The following is a 23,110-nucleotide window of genomic DNA, read 5'->3' on the forward strand; positions in this document are numbered from 1 at the left end:
TTGAAGAGGGGAAAAGATTAAAAAAACCGACAGAACTGAGCGACAACAAAGGTTCAACGTCGACTAGGGAGTGATATAAAATAATATTCAAGTGCCTCGTGTGCATGTCAAAATAACTGCAGGTGTCATTTCCAAGGACTAGTACCAGAATTCGACATAAAAATGGTAAGTCCTAATGTTCTGAAATGAAAAAAAAAAAAGCTCGTGCCAGACACGCGATGAGTCATTGCAGTGAATGGTTACAGTTATTTACGGTTGCTTGTGTTTACGTTTGGGGTTTTTCTTCGTCAATTAATAAGGGGCTTGTAGCAGAGGCACTCGGGCGTATTCTGCATTTCCTCTTTGGGGAGTACGCACTGGAGAGGAGGTAGGATACACGACCGGACGGAAACCCCAACTAAAAAAATATTAGGGCGTTGGCAGCGATAGTGTTTATCGCACAACACTTTGTGTCACCCTCCCACACTCATCGTCAAGCGCTGCCTGTCTTCCAAAATCGATTTTAAGTTTTTGTTGATTTTTACTTTACGTGTAGACCGGTATTCAAATTACGATCGACTCCTTTTTGGCCTCTGCTGGGGACTTCTTGATCTTGTGGGTCTTAAAACGGTTCAGTTGTTAAGCCGAATAAAAAAGATAAGAATAACGCAATTTGCTGCTTAAATTAAAGTACCGTAAGTTGAGGGACTTTCTACTCCGACGTCGATCTGTCGAAATAGGGCCCCTTCGAAAAAACACAAACACCAAGGCGTCTGACAGCGCATAATCAACAAAACACACACACAAATCACGTGCCGGAATGAAAACTTTCCTGTTTGTCAAAAAAAAGGTCGAACAACGGCAAACGCTTTTTGTGTTGCCAGCCTACCTACCTATGTTTTAAGGTTTCAAAAAGTAGCTAGCCTATGAGTCTGATTAATCGAAACGAGAAGAAGAAGAAGAAGAAAAAAAGGCAAACCAGGAACTTGTGTTATCAGTCGCTCGGTTGGTAATATCAACAGAATGTGCGCTACTGGGGGGAATAATTGATTATTCGTCATCCAATTAAGTCGAATGAGCCGGGAGAAGGAGGGTTGGGATTGGAAGACACCCTACCTTTCTCCTTTTACCAACGCAGACGCCGACGACGTCGACAGGACCCGTGGAAATTGGGGGGGGGGGGGGGGGGGACAAGCTAAAGCGTCGACGCACCCAGCAGAATTTAATCCAATTACAGGCAGAAGGACAAGGGAGACAGAGAAGCAACAATAAGGACATTTTCAAAATAGGAAAAAGGGCAGGTGTATAGAACGTACTGAAATCCCTATACTTAGACATCAGTACGCGTTTGTCAACGAGTTGGGCGAGGATGTTGCGTAAAACTGGCAGATCGAAACCGCCGAGTGTATTGGAAACGGGGCCAAGTTGGGGTGTTCAAGATGAGCCATTACAATTATCTCCAACCAGATCGGCAACGCTTCCGCGGATGGGTAAAAAATCGCGAGCTCCAGCCATACCACCACCGGAGCCAAACTCCAGGTTGGCGAAAGTGGGTCGTCCGCGTACAGCGATAACGACCGGTATGGCGACGTTCCATCATCCGCGGAGAAAGTTTCACATCCCATGTAAGGGCAGACCCATCCTGCCGACAGACGACGACGAGGTATACTACAATGAACGATCGTCTTCTCGTTTTGCCTGACAGTTTTTTACTCGGCGAAAAGAAAATTTCGACAAAATGGATTAGATTTCCCCAAAAAACCAGCTCATCTTTTTTCCGGGATTTTCTCCTATTTTCTTCAACCGGTTTTATGTTAATGGCTCGTCCAAGTGTCATAATAAAGTCCCAATGTCCATTCCAGTCACGCGTTTAGTTTATGACGGAAAAATGTAGGAAAAAACCAGCCTGGATTCTTAAACTAACATGTGATATTTGACTTTCGAAGATTGGAAAATCAACGTTTTTCTTATCTCCCAACAGGTTTACCACTGGCAATCGCACAATGTCAAGACGGCCGGCGTGGATGACATGGTATTGCTCTCTCGAGTCACAGAAGATGAAATCGTCACCAATTTGCGCAAACGTTACCTTGATGATCAAATATTTGTAAGTTGGTCAACTTTCACAGCTTTTTATCAAACAAAAACAACAACAAAAAACTGTGCCAACTCTCCAGTAATAAATAACTTTTATTACCCGAAAAAACCAAAAATATTTTAGACGTACATCGGCCCAGTCCTCGTTTCCGTCAACCCATTCAAGACTATGCCTTACTTCACCGATAAGGAAATCGAGCTTTATCAGGGAGCTGTAAGAATAAATATTGAACAATTTCCGCTTTTCTTTTAAGCATGGTTCGGTTGAATTCGTTCACCCCGACCGCTGCCACAGAAAGAAAAAGGCCGACAATTGGCCTTATCACATTTCCTGTTGATTTTAATTTTCTCGCTATTTTCTTTCGTGATATGCAACGCAGGCTTCTTATGAAAATCAACCTCATGTCTTCGCTCTGGCAGATAACATGTACCGCAATATGTTAATCGACGCCGAAAATCAATGCGTCATCATCAGGTATTATTACCGTCGGGAACGTCTTTAACTGTTTTCTTTACTTTTTCTTTTCGTATCAAATTAGTGGCGAGTCCGGAGCGGGTAAAACAGTAGCCGCTAAATACATCATGAATTACATAGCTCGTGTGTCAGGAGGTGGCGACCGTGTTCGCCATTTAAAAGACGTTATCCTCGAGTCTAATCCGTTACTGGAGGCCTTTGGCAACGCCAAATCGGTCCGCAACAACAATTCTAGCCGTTTTGTAAGTTTCCTGACACAGATTCCAGACACACACACAATAAAAAGAAATCATTTTTATTTAAAAAATAATTTCTTGTTATTCTTTATATTCTCAGGGCAAGTATGTCGAAATTCAATTCTCGACTGGAGGCCAGCCAGTCGGCGGAAAGATTTCCAATTTCCTACTGGAAAAATCCCGCGTTGTCATGCGCAGTCGCCAAGAAAGGAGCTTCCATATTTTTTATCAATTGTGCGCTGGAGCCGACTCCCGTATGGAAGGTAAGGCGTTGAACTTAAGTTTGACTCGGACTACCAATGGCGACACCATACTCTATACCCAAACACCACAGTTGGTTTCAAATTGACTCGTCACAAAACAAAGTTTTCAAACTTTTCCAAGTATATTTCACATTCCTTAAAAAAAGATATCCTCATTCCCAAAAAATAAGTTAAAACGAATCAATAAATAAGATTAAAAAAACAAAAACAAAAAACAGTTTAAATTTTGACGAGCAATTTTTGTTTTGTTTTTGTTTTTTAAATGTTGCAGAGCAATTGGGCCTGGCCAGTCCGGAGAATTACGCCTACCTCAGCCAGAGCGGCACGTATACCGTCGAAGGCACTAGCGATGTTCAAGAGTTTCAAGAAACTATGAAAGGTAATACACGGAGCAATTCAATGGTGAAAGGAAGAAAAAGAATTTAAATTTCAAAACTTTTTTTTTCTGTTTTCGGTTTCAAACTGATTCGACGCGTGGATTTCTTTCGTTGAATAATTCAAACGAAATATCATAGCCATGTCCGTGGTGGGCCTCAGTGATCAAGAACAAAAAAACATTCTAAAATTAGTTTCCGCCATTCTACACCTAGGCAACATTTCTTTCGTGGAAGATCGGAGCAATTTCGCCAACGTCCATGACGACCGATGTAAAAAGAAAAAAAAAGAAGAAATTTTTTTCAAAACAGTACAAATTTTAAAGCCATTTTCAACGTTATTTAAATTTTAGATTTGGATTTCCCGGCCTTTTTGCTCGAAATTGACTCGGTGGCTTTAAAGGCCAAGCTGACGGGCCGGATATTTGAAAGCCATCGAGAACGAGTGAACATGACCCTCAACGTCGAGCAGGTGAAATGAATTCCCTTTCGATTTTCAAACTGTTAAAGCAATTCAATTTAAAAGTCAATCGTTTAACGATGAATGAACACCACCATAGGCCTGCTACAGTCGGGATGCTTTAGCCAAAGGATTGTTCAGTCGAATGTTTGATTTCCTCGTTCAGGTAATCATTATCTACCGCAGCAACTTTACTAGCTTTAAGAAATAAAGAAAAACTGGCCCTTTCTTGAATGGGGGGGAGTTGATCAATTGGAATAACAAAGTAACAGTGGCTCGTTTCTTTTTTTTAGAAAGTAAACACTGCCATGGTAACGACGACTCCAGGATACAGCACTGGCATTTTGGACATTTATGGCTTTGAAATCTTTGAAAAAAACGGATTCGAACAGGCAAGTGATCAGAAAGATAAATTTTGAGAAGAATATTTGAGTTAATTGCCTAATGCATTGTACAGTTCTGCATCAACTTTGTCAACGAGAAATTGCAGCAGATCTTCATCGAACTGACGCTCAAAGCCGAACAGGTAAGAAATTTGTTTGAAACATTTCGGGATATAAATATTACGAAGGGGTACGAGAAGGAGACGTGAGAAAAAAAAGTTTCAAATCATAGGGGGGAGAGAAGAGGTAATAAAAAAAAGTGATCAAAGTTCCTGGTACTGCACTACAAAAGTCCGATGCGAGACAGTGTCTTCTTAAACTTGCACCAGTACGTATAGCAATAGTCATAGGTCCGGGAAATAATGTTAAAATTGTAGTCGTCGTATTCCGGTCGGAAGTTCTGGTCGTGTCGATCGATTGATGGTCGGATTCGTGGACGCATTCCGTGTCGAATAGGATAGGGGCGAGAATATTGTCTGGCTTCTTCTTCTTCGCCAGATTTTGTGTCAACTGCTACAACTTCTTCGATAACTTTAGTCACATCAACTTCTTCCTTGACATTTTCTTCCGAGAGAAGGTTGCGGCTGTTTCCGGCATTCTTGATAATAGTTGCGGAGGCGGATGCGACCAGGTTGCTGCTCTCTGGCTTATTCTTGAGGCTGAGTTCGATGTTCTCAATCTCTGTTACCGATTCGGCGAGTCCTGGATCTTCCGGAGTGGCCTCTGTTGTGAAGACTAAGAATTGCTGCTGGGCTTCCGTTTCAGTAACATCTGACGCAGCTGGACTCTCAGTTCCCAAATTGGCTGAATCTGTAGTCACATCAAAATTAACTGAACCGGAATCGTCAGCTACCACATCTAGTGGAGCATAGGAATCGTTATCGGGATTGGCTCCTGATCCGGACTGGACATTTGATTCATCATTAGCTTCGGTTGATAAAACAGCAGCTGATTCAGCTTCCGTCGAAGTCTCATCAGATTCTGGGCTCGATCCTGATAGAGTTAGCGAGCCCAAAAGTACGGATGGGCCGCCAGTTAATATAACATCCGTCACAGCATCATCTTCATCTTTCAAGATGTTTTCAGTTGTAGCTTCGGTTGTGGTTTTCGTCGTCAAATCTTGTTCGGTAGGACTAAGGTCCGATTCATCATCTGCAGCCACTTCAGGCAATGGGGCAGGCCCTTTGGGTGGAATCGGTGATGTGGAATATTCCGTCGAAGATTCTTCAGCTAGAGTTGTTCCATCTCCGACTGTCACATTCTCTTCTTCGAATACAGCGTCAGTTGTCGAATCCGTTGTGGTTGTCAAATATGCATCGTCGGGGAGAGCCCCGGCGGGGTAATTCAGAAATGAGAACGAATCATTCCCGAAAATTAAAATAGTGTGAATTATAGTGTTAACTATTTCAGTTGTTCCGGATTCTTCTGTCGTTGTCTCTTGATTGCTCAAGCTGTTCTCCGTTGTCAAAACTGTTTCGTCTGGGTAGGCATCCCCAGAAACATTTGCATGATTGTCCACAAGCAGCCCTTCGGTCTGAGATTCTTCTGTTGTTCCATATTTGTCCGTGCTAAAATCTGATTCGCCATAACCAATGATCCATGGCACGGGACTTGAAAACTCTGTCGAGAGTTCGATTGAAGAATCAGTTGTTTGTTCCTCCACTTTAGCGACTGTCGTCAGTTCGATGGATTCATCGCTCGTTTGACCGGATTCATCGTTCGTTTGGTCGGATTCACTATCGACTTTCAATGCTTCCATGATCGAAAGATTACCAAAGTCTTGATTTACGAGCGATACAACGCCAGCAGCGTCCGTGACTGGTTCGGTCGTTGGCGTCGGATCAGAGGACGATGATTCAATTTCGTTCGACAAGGATTGCTGCGTGACGGTTGCCAGCTCAAGTGTGGGGCTATTCGATTCCTCCGTGATGGCGACGGTGCCTCCCGTTGAAATCGACAGTGTATCGGTGACGGCCACCTCATCTGCTTCCGCCGAAGTGATTGAACTTTGGCTTACGCTCGAAAGTTCCGTCGCCGACGAGGGCTCGACTGTGGTCTCTTCAGTAAGGGAAACAGAAGTTACGGCTGTTGTTGCAGACTCTAGTTCTTGTTGTTGTTGCTGAGGTTGGAGATCGGTCATGGTGGCATTGGGATCCATAGTCATGAGGAGAACACCACCAGGAGGGAGGCCAATGCCAGACAGACCGGGCAAAGGCTTTTTTACGGGTGACTGGATGATCCAGGAATTGGGTTTTAAAGAAGTGGCTTCATCAATCGTTCTTTGTTGACTCGATGCCACGGCAGCCATCAGCCAAACGGCAACCAATACCTTCGCCATTAAGTTGTTGCTGTTTATCCGTTGTAGAGATGCCATACTATAGTCTCTTCTTTATTCAAGCCAAACAGAAAAAGTTGCTGTGTAACTGTCTGGGTTTTTGTTTTCGATTGAATCAGAGAAGCACACGCAAAGGAGTTAAAGGGGGAGAACACGATCTTTAGTTTTCAAAAAAATATTTGTTTTTCTCGGGGGAAGAGATTGAAGCGGCTGTGACCGCAGTCTTCAACTAACTGGAGGCCACACGGAAGAGCACCTTTTTATATGGTAGGGAGTACAAGACAGAAAAGAGCGAGCGGGAGAGAAGCGCAGCTCGCGTGTTGAATGAGTTTCACAGAATAGAAAAAAAAGAGCCAACGGGTTGGTGGCCCAGCCGGGGGAGTTTGGTGGTGTTCTTCCCTCCTCCGCCGTTTGGTGTTGTTGCTGTGCAACCGACGCAATCCAGCCCAACCCCTCTTCCTCCCGTTCCCATTCCCCCCTCCCTTCCGTGAGGTTCCGTCCAGGTATCAAAAAGTCCCGATTTTCATCACTGCCCTCCCTTTTCCTTCCTTCATTGGGGCTCTCTTTTCCCGCAATCGATGCGTTACGTGCGGGTCAATAAAATGACGTGACCCACCAACCGTTGGCCAACTTTTCTACAGTCTGTACCTCCAGAAAAAAATGCAGGTGAAAAAGAAAAAGAAAAAAATTGAAAATATGATATTGCCGACAGAGCCTGCTAACTTTGTTTCTTGACGGTTATGGAGCACTGGCGACTGGCTAGCGTATCACGCTGATACGTCTTTTTCTTTTTTTATTTCGTTTCACAACATTGGCTGATTATATCAAACGAGATCCCAAGTCTTTCAACCATGAAACATTCGCCGCTGAAATCAACACACAAAAAAAGAATCGAACTAACAAGCTCGAAGCTGCCGGGACACGCGGCTCGCTCCGTACAGGTCGAGCGCCAGCTGATTCTGGAAATCTTCGTGGTTTTCACGGCCCACGCGTGTGTCATCAGGTCGTGCTATTTCCGAGGACGTCAACGGGGTTTTACAAAATGGCTTTCAAACATATTTCCTGGGACTGGCGTCGCAGACGATAAATTCCTTTCAGTCAGCTAATAATGCAGACAAAGACAAAAAAGAATCCCGGAATACAAAAGATGAAAAATGACAAGCCTTTTAATGCGAGTCCTTTTCACATCGAGATCCCTCATGGCGAGAATGATCAAACAGCCTCAATTGCGGCGCCAAAAGCCTGGTGAAATAATAAGAAGCCTAAGAAAAAAAGAAAGAAATGTTTCTAACGGTTTTCTCATCTCTCGTCTTTAAGTCGATCCATTATGTGTGTGTGGGAACGCACCATCCAGCAGGTCTTCTCTTCCAAGTCGTGCGTCTTTTCTTCTTTTTGATGAAGGCGTTCACACCGCAGCACCAATTGCTGTAGACGACCTACAGTACAAATGGACGTCCTATACCTCGCAAACCTGCCGCCGGTCAATAACACATCCTGGCAAGGACATAACGAGTATCCCCAAGTTGCGCAAACGCTCGGAAGGACTACATAGTATACATGGTTCTTCTTAGCTTAGCTCGCCTAAAAATATCTTTAGAGCCAAAAGATTGTATTTTTTTATTTTCGTTAAATGAGAGCACACTAATCAAAGGGTCGTCCGCGTGTACACCAGCAATGGCGTTTCACTTTGGCTTTACCGTTAGAGCTAAGAGAGCCTTGCAGCGGCTTCCATTGCGTCTTTGTATCGCGAGTCAAGTGGTATCATCGGAGAAAAGAATGGTATGGTCAAATTAGCGAAGCAGAGATCACGATCCCGCCAAAGTTATCACATGTAAGATAATTCCGGCAGGACATTCACTACTGTTCTGCTTTGCTTTGATGATATGCAAGAAGCCTTCCTTTAAATGTCAAAAGAAATAATCAGCAAGCAAAAGAAAAAAGATCTTCTCGGTAGAAAAAGAATTTCTGAATTCTTTGATAACGACGAGACGAGGTCATGTTCGGACGACGCCCCAAAAGTGGCCGAGGCAGCTAGTGCCTGGCGCCATCACGTCGATGCTCCTGATGATGACGATCGTCTCTTTTTGTTAATATCTTTTCATTTTTTTTTTCTTTCTCCCCAATGGAACACAATAGGAGGAGTACGTACAAGAGGGCATCAAATGGACGGCAATAGACTACTTCAACAACCAAGTCGTCTGCGAGCTGATTGAAGGACGTCGACCTCCTGGTGTGTTGGCCATCCTGGACGACGTGTGTGCGACACTTCACGCCGTCAGCGAAGGTGCAGACAACGACCTCAAGCAGGTGAGATACACACAAAAAGACGAATACATTAAAAAAAAACGTCGGGTAATCATGAAAAACGACCTCGTTTTATGATTAATAAACCAACAATTCCTCCACGTCTTTCATTCCTTCCCTTGCCCGTCGTTAAAGTGTTAAAGACCCCGTGTGCGTCTGTGCGTTGCGTAGCCTCTGCTGGAACGTCTGGAGCCTACAACCTCTAACGCTTACCCAAAGGGCAATCTGTCTGACAATATTCAGGGTCCAGAAACAGTCGTGGAGAAGAAAAAAAAAGTGGCTTATATTACAATACAGGGAGGAAGCAACGTTAAACTACACACTTAACAATGACACTGCTCAATCGATGGCAGCATAAATTGATTTACAGTCGGGTGGAAAATGAATCCACGAGATTACATTTTACAACCTTAAGTTTTGTTTTTATGTTTCGTCATCGTTTGATCGAATGTTCTCAACCAAATTCAAAACAGTAAAACTAAAGTCTTGTTCTTTATTTCTTTTTTTTTTCAACAGAAACTCTGCTCCGGAGTCGGGAACCATCAACATTTTGAGTCATGGAAGTCCGGCTTCACTATTCACCATTACGCCGGAAAAGTTAGCTACGAAGTGGAAGGTTTCTGCGATCGCAACCGTGACATCTTTTTCAACGACCTCATCGAACTCATGCAAAATTCTAAGAAGTATGCAATTGTTCAACATAAAAAAGAATAGCCTTCCCCACCCCACCCATCTTCTTTCCTTTGTGTTTTCGTTCGTGTTTTCCCTTTCGAAATCACGGAAGCGGTTCAACACAAACGAGTCTGCATGGTGAGCAGCTTCGACAACCAGAACCGATTCGGTTATTTACCGTCGAGTTCGATATGATGAGACTCATCAGCACAAGGCGGTTTGCCTTTAATTCAACAATTGCCTTTGGGGGGTCTTTGCTTTTGGCTTCCCTGTTTATTCACCACACCATGACCAGAAGGAACGAAGAATTCAACCGATCAAATCTATTTTTTTTTTCTTTTTTGGTTTATTATTATTTATTTTTTTTTTTTGCTATCAAACTTTTTCGGAAAACAATCGAATTAATGGCTTTTCTCATTCAATTTTCCCTCCTTTTGTGTACGTGTGGTTGGGACTTTTTCGGGGAATAGTTCGTTCGTTCGCGGTCTATTTCCTGAGGTACTGGCTTCCAATACGAAAACGCGTCCCACTACGGCCGGTTCCAAGATCAAATCGCAAGCCAATCAGCTGGTTGAGGCTCTCATGAAGTGTACACCGCATTATATCAGGTAGGACGACGAAGGTCGTTTTTATTTTAGCCGCAGACCAAAAATAAAATTAACGTTCGTTTTTTTTTGTTTTTTGTTTTATTATTTGCTAATAATATTCCCACTGATAAAAATACCAAGGTGCATCAAACCGAACGAGACCAAAAGGCCGCACGACTGGGAAGAGCCGAGAGTAAAACACCAAGTGGAATATCTCGGCCTCAAGGAAAACATTCGTGTCCGGCGGGCCGGATTCGCCTACAGGAGACCGTTTGAAAAATTCCTCAAAAGGTAATTTGTAAAAAGAATTTGAAAAAACAAAAACTGGTTCGTCATTCCAGCAATACTACGCAAGTACTACGTGCTCCATAGACCTACTGACCCGAGAATTCGGTCTCACGATCTTTTCGCCATCCCGATTCTACGGGCAAAACCCTTGCGGGGGTTGAAAAACAAAGTCGAAAAAAAAATTTTCGTTCATAGTGAATGATGAATGCACAAAGAAGGTTTACCGTTATTTTCCAATTTATCCCGGAGATAAGTTCTCGGTTCAACAAGCAGAAAAACGGGAGGAGTCGTTTAAATGAACTCATTCCCACAATGTCTATTTTTTACTTTAAAACCTCTACAGATACGCCATCATCAGCAAGCAAACGTGGCCAACATGGAGAGGCGATCCGCGAGCCGGAATAAAGATTGTCATGGAAGCCGTCAATATGGACACGGCTGAATATCAGCTAGGCAAAAGCAAAGTCTTTATCAAAACGCCTGAATCGGTATAAAAGCGTAAAACAAAAATTGAATCATAGTTGCTGGAAACGAAAAATTTCAAAGATCAGATAACGTAAATTTATTCATCTCAATACAGCTGTTCCTGCTGGAAGAGATGAGAGAGCGTCGATACGATCACTATGCGCGTGTCATTCAAAAAGCTTTTTGCCGTTACTTTGCTCGAAGACAGCGCCAGAAGCAACGCGAGCAAGCGGCCGGTATAATCATCACATCACTCCTTTTTTTTTTTTTTTTTGGTTAAAAATGTTTCAAGTGTCATTAAGTTAACCATCGTCTCTCTATGTCTGTTGAAGAAATTGTATTCGGGAAAAAGGAGCGCCGGAGGTTCTCTCTCAACCGCGGGTTTGTCGGCGATTACATCGGTTTGGATAATCAACCGGCTCTACGCGCTCTTGTCGGTAAACGTGAAAAAATCGAATTCGCCGAAACTGTTTTCAAATATGACCGACGATTCCAGGTACACTTTGTTTGAATAATGTTACAACAAGACATGATTCACGAGGGTTGCCTTGAACTGTTTTAACACCCGTTTTTTTTTTGTTCCGCACAGGCTACAAAGCGTGATCTCATTTTGACGGGAAAAACCATCTTTCTGATCGGCCGTGAAAAAGTAAAAAAGGGGCCAAAAAAGGGTCAGATCATTGAAGTGGTGAAACGACGGATACCAATCGAAACAATTAGGCAAATATCCACCAGTACCAAGCAGGTATAAAGTGAATTACAAAGTGCCAACATTGTTTCCTTTTTCACGTAATCAAAAAACTTTGTTTCAATTGTGTAGGATGACTTCATTGTCTTGCAAGTCAACAACGAATATGACACACTTATCAGATCCATCTTCAAGACAGAACTATTGTCCACCCTCAATCGAAAGCTGAGAGAGAACTTCAACAGGGTTCTCAGCATGAATTTCACAGACAAGTAAATTTCGCATAGTTAAAGTTTTTTTCCTACCTTGAGATGACAGCATGTTGACATTCTACCCTTTAGCATGGAAGTCTCCATTAAGAAAGAAGGTTGGTCTGGGGGAGGGCTCCGGCAAGTGAAAGTGATTGCAGGAACTGGTGAAGATCCATCCTTGAAAGTGTCTGGCAAAACTCTGATAGTCTCCATCGGTCCTGGATTGCCCAACACAATGAGTAATGCAATCAATCACACATGTTTCAAGACAACATTTATCATATTCATTTCCTGTATTGCAGGGCCATCCCTTCGATTGGAACCAGACAACGAAACATTGCAAATTGCTCGTCGCGTGGTCACTGTCGTGCATTCGAACAAAGGAATTAACAACAATAATCACATACCTCTTAATCAGGCACCAGCCAGGCCACCTCATGTTCAAGGAAGAAATTCAGGGAGTACAGTCGGTCAACTTCGACCTACCAGAAACGCGCCACCAGCACCTGTGAATCCTGCACCAAAGGCAATTTTTATTAAATCATTCAATAAATCAATTAAATTTTAAAAAAAATAAATTAAAAAAATTAAAAGTTTATTTTTTTATTATACGTACAAAACATCAATTTAAATTTTTTCAAAAATAAAGGCGCCCACAAATCTGACAGCCACGCGACGTGACAACTGCTATGTGGAGCCACCTGGCGGTCTGAAAAAGAACCCTTCATTCAATCGTTCGTCGAGAGCTCCACCACCACCGTCTCATCCTCCTCCGGCCAATCAGCCTATCATTCGACCAATTGGCAGTCAAGTCGGCAGTCAAGTCGGCAGTCAAGTCGGAGGATTCCGTCTTCCCAATCCCGGAGCCCTTCGATTACCGAGTGTCGTTCCAGGTAAGGATCAGCGATATCCAATCTGTTTAATCGAAATAAGATTGAGCGAGAAAGATGGGCGGCTATCGTGGACAAGGACAGACACGAACTCTGCGAATGCGCACAATCTTGGTCAACAACAATAACAACAAAAGAAGCCAATGTAAATGAGGTGGAGGTCGAGGAACGAACGTTATGCTAATGCGGTCTAGCGGAACGGAGAGAATTTTCAATCAGCTCGTGAGAAACGATGGTAATGAGCTTTCCAATCGTCTCGTTGGTTATTGGCTGTCGTATATCACGTCGATAACTGATCGCAATATGAGGCCATTGTTGAGGCAAAATATTTTTTTTTCTTTTTTTATAATCCCCCTCCAAGAGAAGAGAAAATTCCCGCTGGCATTCCCATAAATATACCTCAGCTAGAGGTAACCGAGACCGGCGCGTCTTATGCACACGCAATTTGAATTAAGAGTCTCTTTTTACGACCTACTGGCCAGTGATAGCATAAATCAGCGCCAGCAGTTGGTTCATTGAATTTCGTCAACGACGTACTTTTTTGAAATGCTGGTAAGTATAATTGGGCCAAATTCCCGCTGAATTTTGACGATTCAGCTCTGACTTCATAACGTCTACTCGATTCCTATTCTGGATATCCGGGAAGTGACTCATTTCTGCATGTTTCGACTGAGAGCTCTCGCAGCTATTTACTCTCCAATGCGCATTATTGCACAAGTTCCTTGATGAAATTGAATCAGCGAGCGTGACGCAATTGAGTCGTCGACTAAAGCGTGGACAGGGTCGCTAGGTTTTCGACTTGTTGAGAATATCATTCCCTATGTAACGCAATTACACATTGCGTTAACCAAATGACTTCCCTCTGCAATCGCGGAACGTATCAACGCGCCCGGTGACTGGCGGGTCTGTTTTGATTAAGATATTTTTTTATTATTATTCTTCTTCTTCTTCTTTTCCCTAATCAAATTGTCCGCCTGTAAACTATGGCGTGGTTTTTCACTAGACGAAAAGGCTGTGATTTTATTTCAGTATTTCTGCCGATAGATTATTTTTTCCTTGAAGTCTTATATGAACATAGGAAACTCACTAGTTCCCATCGACCAGCAGCAGCAGGAGGATCGTTACGGATATCAATCAAGCGACGCAGCCGTGTGCTACTCTAAAGAAACGAGGAAACGGAAGCCACACACACCAGCACCGTGGTCACAGCTGCTGCATTAGTAGTCGCTCCATCGTATCTCTCTTGGTCAGCTGCTCTTGGCTGGGGATTCTCCTTTTATTCGGCTTTAATAATAAGTTGCGCATATACGTATAAGATGACCGGATCAAGGCCACTCGCCGAGGTTTTTGTTTGCTGGGCCATTCGGTCACTTTTTATAGTTTGTCTGGATATCCTATAATCGCCAGGACACTCACCGCGTTCCGAGTAATGCTCAAGGCTCCATTATTCTTCTACTTCTCGATATACTCTATAAGCTAAAAGAGACACTGGAGAAGAAGAAAAAGAAGAAGAAGAAAAAGAAGTTGAGGTGGCGGGGAACTTTTCGGGCTGGGGGTTTTACACAATGGCCGCAGCCACCCGTCAAGGAAACGAGAGAGGGAGGACGTCGGTGGTATATAACCAGCAAGACGCTTGTTGATGATGATGCATGATAGTAATAAAAAGAAGGGACTAGTTTATTAAGATGGGGACTATTTTTCTTATAAGAGAGAGACGCGCGGTCACACACGGATTTTTTTTCTTCTCAGTTGGAAATCGGTTGGTCGATTCCGGTCTCTGCGTGTGTGTGTGTGCGCAACGGAATGGAATGAGTCATCCGAAAGAGTGCATCCGATCCGTCGAACAAGACCGGCAGATCCGCCACATACCACAGATGACGATACGACCACTAGTTTCGGATTGATATCACTGCAGGAGGGGGGCAGCAACAACTGCGGATGAAATAGGAAGAAGAGACGACGACGATAGGACCAAGGAGGAGTGAAGAGGGTGGACGACCTCAAGAGATTTGTTGTGGGAATAAGGCAGGACGGCCGGGGTGGGGCGGATTAAGAATGGGCGGAATTTTAAACACAATCGATGGTGATTATGATCCAAGGAGTGTGCATAGGGAGGGATAAAAACCAGAAACATTCCGCGAATGTCACTCCTGCCAGTATACATTGTGATCTCACACACCTGGTCAAAGATGGAATCAAAAATAAAAGCTATTTACTATGTAGCTCCAAGAATATCCGATGATCTCTCCAGTCAGAATTCCACGGAAAAATATAAAAACTTACCGGACGAGAGGAAGGTTGAATGTAAGCCGATTATATCGATTGTGTCACACGGACAAAAGCATCAGCAAGCCAATAGAACAGTAATCGTGAAGATGCGCTGCTGCTGTGCCGAGAGAGACTGCGGGACATTAACAATAACATTGCTGTTGTACGCCACGCTGTGTGTATCCGCTCGTGATTGATTTAAGTGGGCGATTACAAGCCGGTACGGAACATTTTACACAATTTAGGAATTTCGACCGTGAAAATAATAAGAAAAAAAGAAAAAGAAATTTATTCAAAACCTCTTAAGGTAGGACGGACTTTCAAGCAGTTGCATCAAAGACGAAAGCGCGTGACTGTACATGAAAGAAAGAAAGAAAAAGAAGTGTATAAATAATGACTCGGCGGAAAATGTCTGGAATCGTAAATTTCAAATCCGCCTTGTGTCATTATTCGTAACCGGTCAATGTACAAAGTACGACGCACGTTTTTTTTTCTTTTCTTTTCTTTTCTTTTCTTTTATGCCTTGCCTCGCCCCCCTTCATTCCTCCCGTTTCAATCGGCTCGTCTGACTAGCGGACGCCAGGGCGATCGATTGAAAACACGCGGGGGCAAGGCTGGCAAGTCCGAGAGTCTATCATTTCGTGTTCAACGGGAGATGGATGACCGGGAAATTAGAAAGAAAAACAAGAACTAGAGCCCGTTGCTTTTGACGGGCCCGATCCATCACAGAGCTGGCGGTAAAAAAAATTTTCTTCTTCTTCTTCATCTTTTCCTGTGTACCGTATAACTATTGCGTGTGTGTAGACTACGTGTGTGTGGATAGCTATAGATGCCTCACCACGCCCAGCATTGGTAAATTGGCGGGGATCGCCCGAATTGATTCTCTCCGACGGAACTGTGATTACTCATACGTGTGTGTATGTTCCCCCCTCTCTTCTGTAATGTTCACAATTTTCAGGTGATTATATCTCCCATTCACCTGTAGCGGTAGCGCAATAAGGAATAGGTACCGCGCGTCAGAAGGCGTTCAAATTGCCGCTCGCACTCGGCCATCGTCGTGGCGGCCGCGCCGACGGCCGCCTGTTGCAATTGAAAAGAAAAAAAAACGCAATCAAAATCAATTTCTGGCAAAGGCAAAAGGCGAAAGAAGAAAATTCTCCTTTTTTGGCCGAGAATTTCTTGTCCATGATTCTGCATTATATTTCAAATCAACAGAGATATTGGCAAAGATGCCAAGTCCTTTCAGGGCTTCTTATAGTCAAATGTCATTTTTACTGGGCAACCATGTCCATTTCGGGCGTTGTGTTTGCATAGGTAACTATATATAGTTTGATTTTCCCCGACAATTACACAGTTCAACCTGTTTTGGGATTTTTTTTTACGCCATCGTTTGACTCACCAAACACAAAGGTGATGAAGTCATGCAAGTTGTTGTTGTTGCTCGATGGACTCTGGTGGAGGTCCCCACCCATGCTTCCATCCAGGCAGGATGTGCAGAGAGAGAGTAACTAGCTTTCTTGGTGGCTTCTTTTGGTTTTGATAATATTCCCGTGATTTCATCTTATATCTTTCGGTTTGATGTATCCCATGACGCGACCCGAGTCATTTGACACTTTTGGCTCCGTTTTTTGTATCGAGGTTTTCAGTTTCCGTAGAGAGAAGAGGAGCCTGGAATAAGTGTCGTCCGTTTGAGCGTGTTTAGGGCGCGTTTAAAAAAATGATAAAAGTCGCCGTTTATATTAGACCACACCGCTTATAGAAGATAACCTCATCCGTCCTTTCTTGAAGAGAGAGAGAAAACGAAATTCAAACCGCGCGCGGATGACCCTCGTCGACGCTGGAAATCGAGTCACCGAGCAACGATGCGAGAAACGACTGGAATTTTAGATCGTCAGGGCCGAGAATACCGGTACTACTTGTCATTCGAGCAGAACTGGCCAACTTAATGCTAGGAGAGGGGGGATTGGGGGGGGGGGGGGACAGTCAAGAGAGATGGCTGTGTGGGAAACGAGATAATCAATTCAGGTCCACTCTTAGTTCAAACATATCGGCAGCCCCGTTCTTTTTCGCCTTAAATGTATATTTATTCTCTCATAGTCGTCGCTCATCGCTGCAGGGGGCGACACACTGTTGGTTGATTTATTGTTGATTTCAGCATTCCCTTATGTATATCCCTCCGGTGGAAAGTAGGTTTATAGCGGTTGTCTTCTTCTTATTCTCCGTGTGGCATTCGCAGAGGAAAAAGAATAACGGCCAACAAAACAAAAAAAATGTGAAGTTGAGGAGATGACTTATTTGAATAACTCGAATCTCCCGGCATGCGCAAATCAACTAGCAAATTCACGGTAAGAAATGCGGAGCTAAAGAAGAAGAAGCAGAACAAGCAACAAGAAAAGAAATAGAAGCAAGTAGTCATGATTTCAGATGATGACACAGTGCGCGCACGGAGTGCTGTCTAACGGGATAGACATTTTTTTGGAGGGGGTTGATAAGGGTCCGTCGAAAATGAATGACCGCCGAGAGACTCTTAAAATTTTCCGCCGCTCTAATAACCAAACCATCCAGCGCTAATCTTTTATTCCTTTTAAACCCGAGGTAAGGTGGGAGGGTAAAAAGGAAAAAAAAAATGGTTTATGATGATATGCTCAAAGGCTGTGTGTCAGTAAAACAAGAAACCCTGGAACGTAAAGAACCTGAAAGGGACAAATCAGTAGTGAAGGGCAAATGATGTCCGAATCATGTTGCATAACTGTAAAAAACAAAAAAACAAAAAAACAAAAAAACAAAAAAAAATTATTTTTTGATTGGATTCAGGTCAAACGGCAGGTCCGCAAAGACAGCAGCATCCAGGACTGCAAACACGTAATAGCGGTGCGTCAGCCACGGTGCCAGCCTCCGCATCATCACAAGCCGGCGGCGGAGGAGGAGGTTACACCGAACCTCAACAACGGCAACCACAACAACAACAACAACAACAAGATTTTATGCGAACACCGGACCCGGGCGTCAGCGGGTAACTGATTTTTTCCTCCATCCTCTTCTTCTTCTTCTTTGTGTGTGGGTTTTCTTATATATATTAAATGCCACGGTCACCAGAGAGTCCCTATCGGAACGCCAAGTCCCGCCAAGAACCCACACACACACGCAAACCGAAAAGGATGAAGGAGATTGTAAATTCTTTTTAAAAAGTTGAGGAGGGCTTGAACCCTCGAAAAGCGGCAACCATAGGGCCCCGCCACTATAACACGGAACTGCTCGGCTCCGCGCACTTCGCCTGGGTTGTCCCGTTAACTCACGAAGCCCAGCACGTAGCAGCTAGAGAGTCTATACAGCAAGGAGCAACAGAGTCGAAAAGAGACAAGCCTGCTCGAGAGAAGAATGAAAAACAATACCATGCCCATATTTGAATAGAGCTAGAATATATACATATACAGCGACGAAAGGCGCACACACAGACACACACACAAAAGGATTTATGCGCCACATAGTAGATATATACGCGGAGAGCTGGATAATAATAATGGAATTCTTCCGCGTACGCCACAGGTTTTTTTTTGGGATGGTTGCCAGGTGCCAAATAATTTTCCGTACGACCGGAATGAGACTGAAATCTTTTTTGGGTTGTTCTTATTTCGAGTGTTGCACAGTGTACGGACTTTTATTGTTTCGCGCCATGTACAGTAGGAGATACGTATCTAGCCATCCGCAAAAATTTAAAAAAAAGAAAATCCACTTGAAAGGGCCAATATGGTCGGGTGACGTCGGAACTTTCCGCGTCAATAGTAAAAAAGTTCATCCGGCTTTTCTTTTTTTTTTATTTTCTTGCCACTATTAGATAGGACCACTCACGGTTCATTGAGAATTCCCCGTTGCTTCTTTATATTTTCAACCGAATAATGCAAATGCGAACGGGAATTTGTTTTTTTGTTTTGTTTTTTTCTCTCTCTCGACAAAAAGACAATGAAATGAAAATGGTAGTAGAACGAATCAGCGGGAAGTCTGAACGTTGTGCGCCGATCGGGGTATAATCTGATTGTTATTCTTATCATTACTCTCCATCAGTCCATCACGATAGCTCTTTGCCTATACCCCCATCATGATCCATCGTGATGGACCTCTTCCGTTATTCAATTCTCCATCCATTTGTCGTTCTTCTCCCATAATGAGCAATTTATTTACGGTCAAGTCGAGGCGGAAATTCTATAAATAGTTCTCCGAAAATGTTCATCCAATGTTTGTCTAAACAACCACGGCACAGTCGGAATGAATTGTGAGGTGACTGTTGATTTCCCATCCGTCTCGTCGACCTTACAAGGTCCTGAATGGCTCCTCTCTCTGCTCGTGAATATTTTTTTATTTTACAGGCACCGTGAAAGGTTGAGCTTGTACATTATTCAATAGCTGAAGCATTTGCACCGAAAATATCTAGCTAACAGTTTTTTTTTATTTTTGGTTCCTCTTCTTTGTCGAACGTTGGCGACTCGTGGAATTTCTTTTTACAGCAACCGCTTGATAACCTTAACCCAGAGAGCGCCAAAAGGAAAAAATCATCACCGCTGCATGGCCTATAATTGATTATGCACACTTGACGAGACATAGAAGCACCACCAATAAGCTTTTTTTTTTCTTCACTTATACTCTTTAGCGTTACGGAGAAGCCTAAACGCTTATGCACTTGAATGGCAGAAGAGAAACTGTAGGAAAGACGACCGTTATTTTATTTTTATTTTCTCTTTTCTTTTCTTCTTGGTCTCTTTCGGAACCACAGCGAGAAAGAGAGAGAAGCCGAATAAACAATTGACCCTGTAGGAGAGCGCCCAGCTAGAGACTGAAACGTCCCCATTAGACGCAAACAATAACGGACAATAGCTGTTAGCGCATTGTAGGAGGTCGAATTTTTTTTCCTTTCGTCCATAAAAGAGACTGGAGCGAGAGCGACTAGCCTTTTTTTCTTTTCAATTTTATTATTATTCATTTCAGTTTTATGCGATCCTGCGCATTTTTTTTTTTTCAATTTGGTTGTGTTGTGTTGTGTTTTTTTAACTACATTTTCACATGTTCTGTGTGTGTACACGTGTGTCCAATTTCCCAAGGGTGAAGAGGGCAAGCCTACGCAAATCGCAGTTACTGAAACACCAGCAACAACAACAGCAACAACCTGCACCCAGAGGACCGGCCAAGCCCCGGATTGAGCCCAAACCTCCAGCATTGGCCAAAGCCAGAGTATGTATAAGAGATCTATCTCTATACTAGCTATAAGAAGTGTCTTTTCTCTCCATGGTTAAAATAGTCGGATGGTTTAGGCTATATATGTAGATTATATTGTGCTGCGCGCTATAATATTCCGTGGCGCCTATATAGGATGGCTTATATATTTTATACTGTGCAATCATCGTTTATTGCCCGCATTAAAATATATACGGTCTATAAAACATTTACGCAAGAGAGAAGGATATAATCATCTCAAACGGAAAAAAAAAGTATCACAAATTTCATTTTTTTTTTCGACTCGATTCCCTCAGGCCCTGTACGTCTACGAGGCCCAGGATACGGACGAGTTGAGTATGAACGCCGGTGATGTCATCGAAATCATTTCAGAAGGTAATATAATAATATCCTATAGATGTGCACTTCCCCCTTTATTTGATCCTGACTGGTGTATTATTATTCCCTCTTGGCTCATTTCCAACCTTCCCTGGGTTGTATCTCTCGAGCTGCTGCACATACAACATGAGCCCATTTAATCAATTATATTGCTCTGCACCCAATAGATCCCTCGGGATGGTGGCAGGGCCGACTGCGAGGCAAACAAGGACTCTTACCCGGAAACTACGTCCAAAAATTGTGATGACGACATCCCACACGGGACACATACATGATACAAAGCGGAAATGATACAAGCCCAAACGACAGGGAGCGTCGGGGGACGGGGGGGGGGGGGAGATTCAAGAGAGATTGATTCATGCCTTTTTGATTCGATATTGTAATATCCCCACCGGGGGTATTTAAAAAAGAAGAAGAAGAAGAAAGAAAAACATCCATTCAATTTCGATTTATTATTTTTTTTTTTAACCTTTCAATACAATACACACTCCCGAACTTTCTTATATCGTCATCCTATTAAAGAGTTATATGCCCTTTTTGAAAAAAATAAACAAACAATCTTTATTGATTACGTGAAATCCGTTGAAAAGTCAAAGAGTCGAATGAATAATGTGAATGTCTGATGTTGTTTCGTTTTGGCACTCCGATTGTTATCCTTAATTCTTTATTTTTTCTTCTATTTTTGTGATTGTCCAACATTTCAGCTCGTTAAACTGCATGTTGGTTACAATCTGATATAATAATAAACTCCACGCCGACTTGATTGCAGTAAACACAAAGCAACAAAAGGAGTCGTCATTTATTCATTACGTCCCGTTTTTCTCTGATTCCCCGCTGAGAAAATTGTGCAAGATTAAGAGGAGGAAAAAAATGACGCAAAAGATATTACACTTTCGCTTGTTTGGCGAGAGAGAGAGAAAGAGAAAAGAATTTTCCAGGGAGCGTCTCTCACGTTGGGAATCAGAAAGAAGAAAAAAGGAAACATCGTTAATAAATATCTATAAGAAAACGAGGTTTTTCCCATGCACTTAAACCCCGCGTTTCAATAGAGTACGCACACACAACAAGATGGCTCAAACCCAAAATATTTATCTACGCCAGACAATAACAATAACTGGAAGGCAGCAGCAACAACATCAACAATCTTTTGTTGTTTCCAGTCGTTCGAAACGGCCGAAGAAGAAGAGACGGCGGGAAACGAAGCGAAACAAACGACCAATGAGAGGAAGAAGAAAAAACGGGCCTCTGGTATATATATATATACAAGAGAGAATAAGGCCCAGGTGATTAGGTGGGGAACAATATTTATAATATCCGAAAGAAGATCCCGCGGTGAATGGAACAAGTCGGAGACTTTTCCACGACGATTTAAAGCTTGGCCGAGTCACCTTTTGCCCTTGTCTGACTCTCGTCTTCTATACGCTCTCTTTATTTCTTATTATATAATGTATACATTCTATGCCCCGGTGTGGCATGGGCTTGTGTATCTCTATACAAAAACGCTGATAATATGTAAGTGGCTTCCGAATGAAATAAAATATACAGCGTGGCTCGGCTGCTCGAATGGGCCGTTGGTACGTCTACTTTTGGTAATAATACTTACCATGCAGCCCCTAGTGCTGTATATATATATCTTTCCTATTCTACTCTCTTCATGACCCGTTGCCTCTTCTCAATGAGCGACTGTTTGGTTGAAAACCAAGAAGAAGAGGGGAGAATAGATTAGACTATAAAAGTTCTTCTTCAGGTAAGATTTTTTTTTCTTCTTCTTGTATTTCATCTTTTCTTGAGAGTTTTGGGGGACTTTCTAGCCCTCCATCGGCCCATGACAAAAGTGAACAATAACTCGGTGTGGCAGCTTCCAGAAGAGGAGACACTCAAGTGGTGCTCTTTTTCTCGTTGCACCTGAAACAAGTTTGTAAACTCTAAATGAGGTGGATGTTACGATCGCAGTGGGAAATAGAGATCCTGTTTTCTTTCATCCCCCCATCGCCCATATGTTTTACACAAGACGTGGCATGACCCCCCCCTCTATACTGGCCCCTCGATTCCATTTGTCGCCCGGCCCTTTTGCTATAACCTTTTTTTCTATTCTTTCATATTCTCCTGGACTAACGAGACACGAAAAAGGAAGCCCTTAGCGCCCTATAAAAAGGTGAACTGATTGCTACTACCGGGGTCGCCAACAACCTGTCACGGCTCACAGAGTAAAACGATATGCACAACTGCACACAATGGGGGCCCTGCGCCACTGGCCAAAATATAGGAACAAAAACGGATGAGGGGGTATATCTATTCTCTCTTATATACAACTTGTTCCGGCTCTAACCTAGACCATCAACGGTAGCCCATGGCTTATCTAATACTCCCCCCCCCCTTATCGGTCGACATTGTTTAGTGGACTGGCCCCGTTTTGCCAAGTTCAAGCAAACCACATGACAAATTCCTACTACTATTCCCTTTTCTCCTTGTTCAATGATATGGGATACTA

General features: G+C 43.1%; 2 protein-coding genes and 1 long non-coding RNA gene across 3 annotated transcripts in view; 1 reads left to right on the forward strand and 2 right to left on the reverse strand.

Moving 5' to 3' along the window:
• The window catches only part of LOC124188439 (neuronal acetylcholine receptor subunit alpha-10-like), a 35,383-nt gene extending 23,340 nt beyond the window's left edge, over window positions 1-12,043 (reverse strand). The window contains exon 1 of the mRNA XM_046581073.1: window positions 11,912-12,043. Coding sequence (XP_046437029.1) covers window positions 11,912-11,927 — 16 coding nt within the window. The 5' untranslated portion in view covers window positions 11,928-12,043. The remainder of the gene's footprint in view (window positions 1-11,911) is intronic.
• LOC124188437 (unconventional myosin-If-like) lies at window positions 4-21,407 on the forward strand. The gene is made up of 28 exons (XM_046581068.1): window positions 4-165; window positions 1,961-2,086; window positions 2,201-2,290; window positions 2,457-2,551; window positions 2,616-2,793; window positions 2,888-3,050; window positions 3,322-3,429; window positions 3,566-3,697; window positions 3,778-3,896; window positions 3,985-4,050; window positions 4,178-4,276; window positions 4,342-4,410; window positions 8,739-8,909; window positions 9,423-9,589; window positions 10,049-10,186; window positions 10,307-10,456; window positions 10,797-10,941; window positions 11,034-11,154; window positions 11,251-11,414; window positions 11,508-11,663; window positions 11,739-11,878; window positions 11,948-12,096; window positions 12,160-12,383; window positions 12,507-12,750; window positions 17,830-18,028; window positions 20,109-20,238; window positions 20,538-20,616; window positions 20,787-21,407. The coding sequence occupies exons 1-28, from the start codon at window positions 163-165 to the stop codon at window positions 20,861-20,863; spliced, it is 3,702 nt and encodes a 1,233-aa protein (XP_046437024.1). The 5' UTR covers window positions 4-162; the 3' UTR covers window positions 20,864-21,407.
• On the reverse strand, window positions 14,272-16,986 carry LOC124188440. Its single transcript, XR_006872357.1, has 2 exons — window positions 15,031-16,986; window positions 14,272-14,926 (listed from the first exon to the last, which is right to left on the reverse strand). It is a non-coding gene; the product is annotated as an uncharacterized LOC124188440 (long non-coding RNA).
• Window positions 21,408-23,110: the final 1,703 nt, after the last annotated feature.

The sequence above is a fragment of the Daphnia pulex genome, chromosome 2 (assembly GCF_021134715.1).
Source record: "Daphnia pulex isolate KAP4 chromosome 2, ASM2113471v1".
NCBI classification, from domain to species: Eukaryota; Metazoa; Arthropoda; class Branchiopoda; order Diplostraca; family Daphniidae; genus Daphnia; species Daphnia pulex.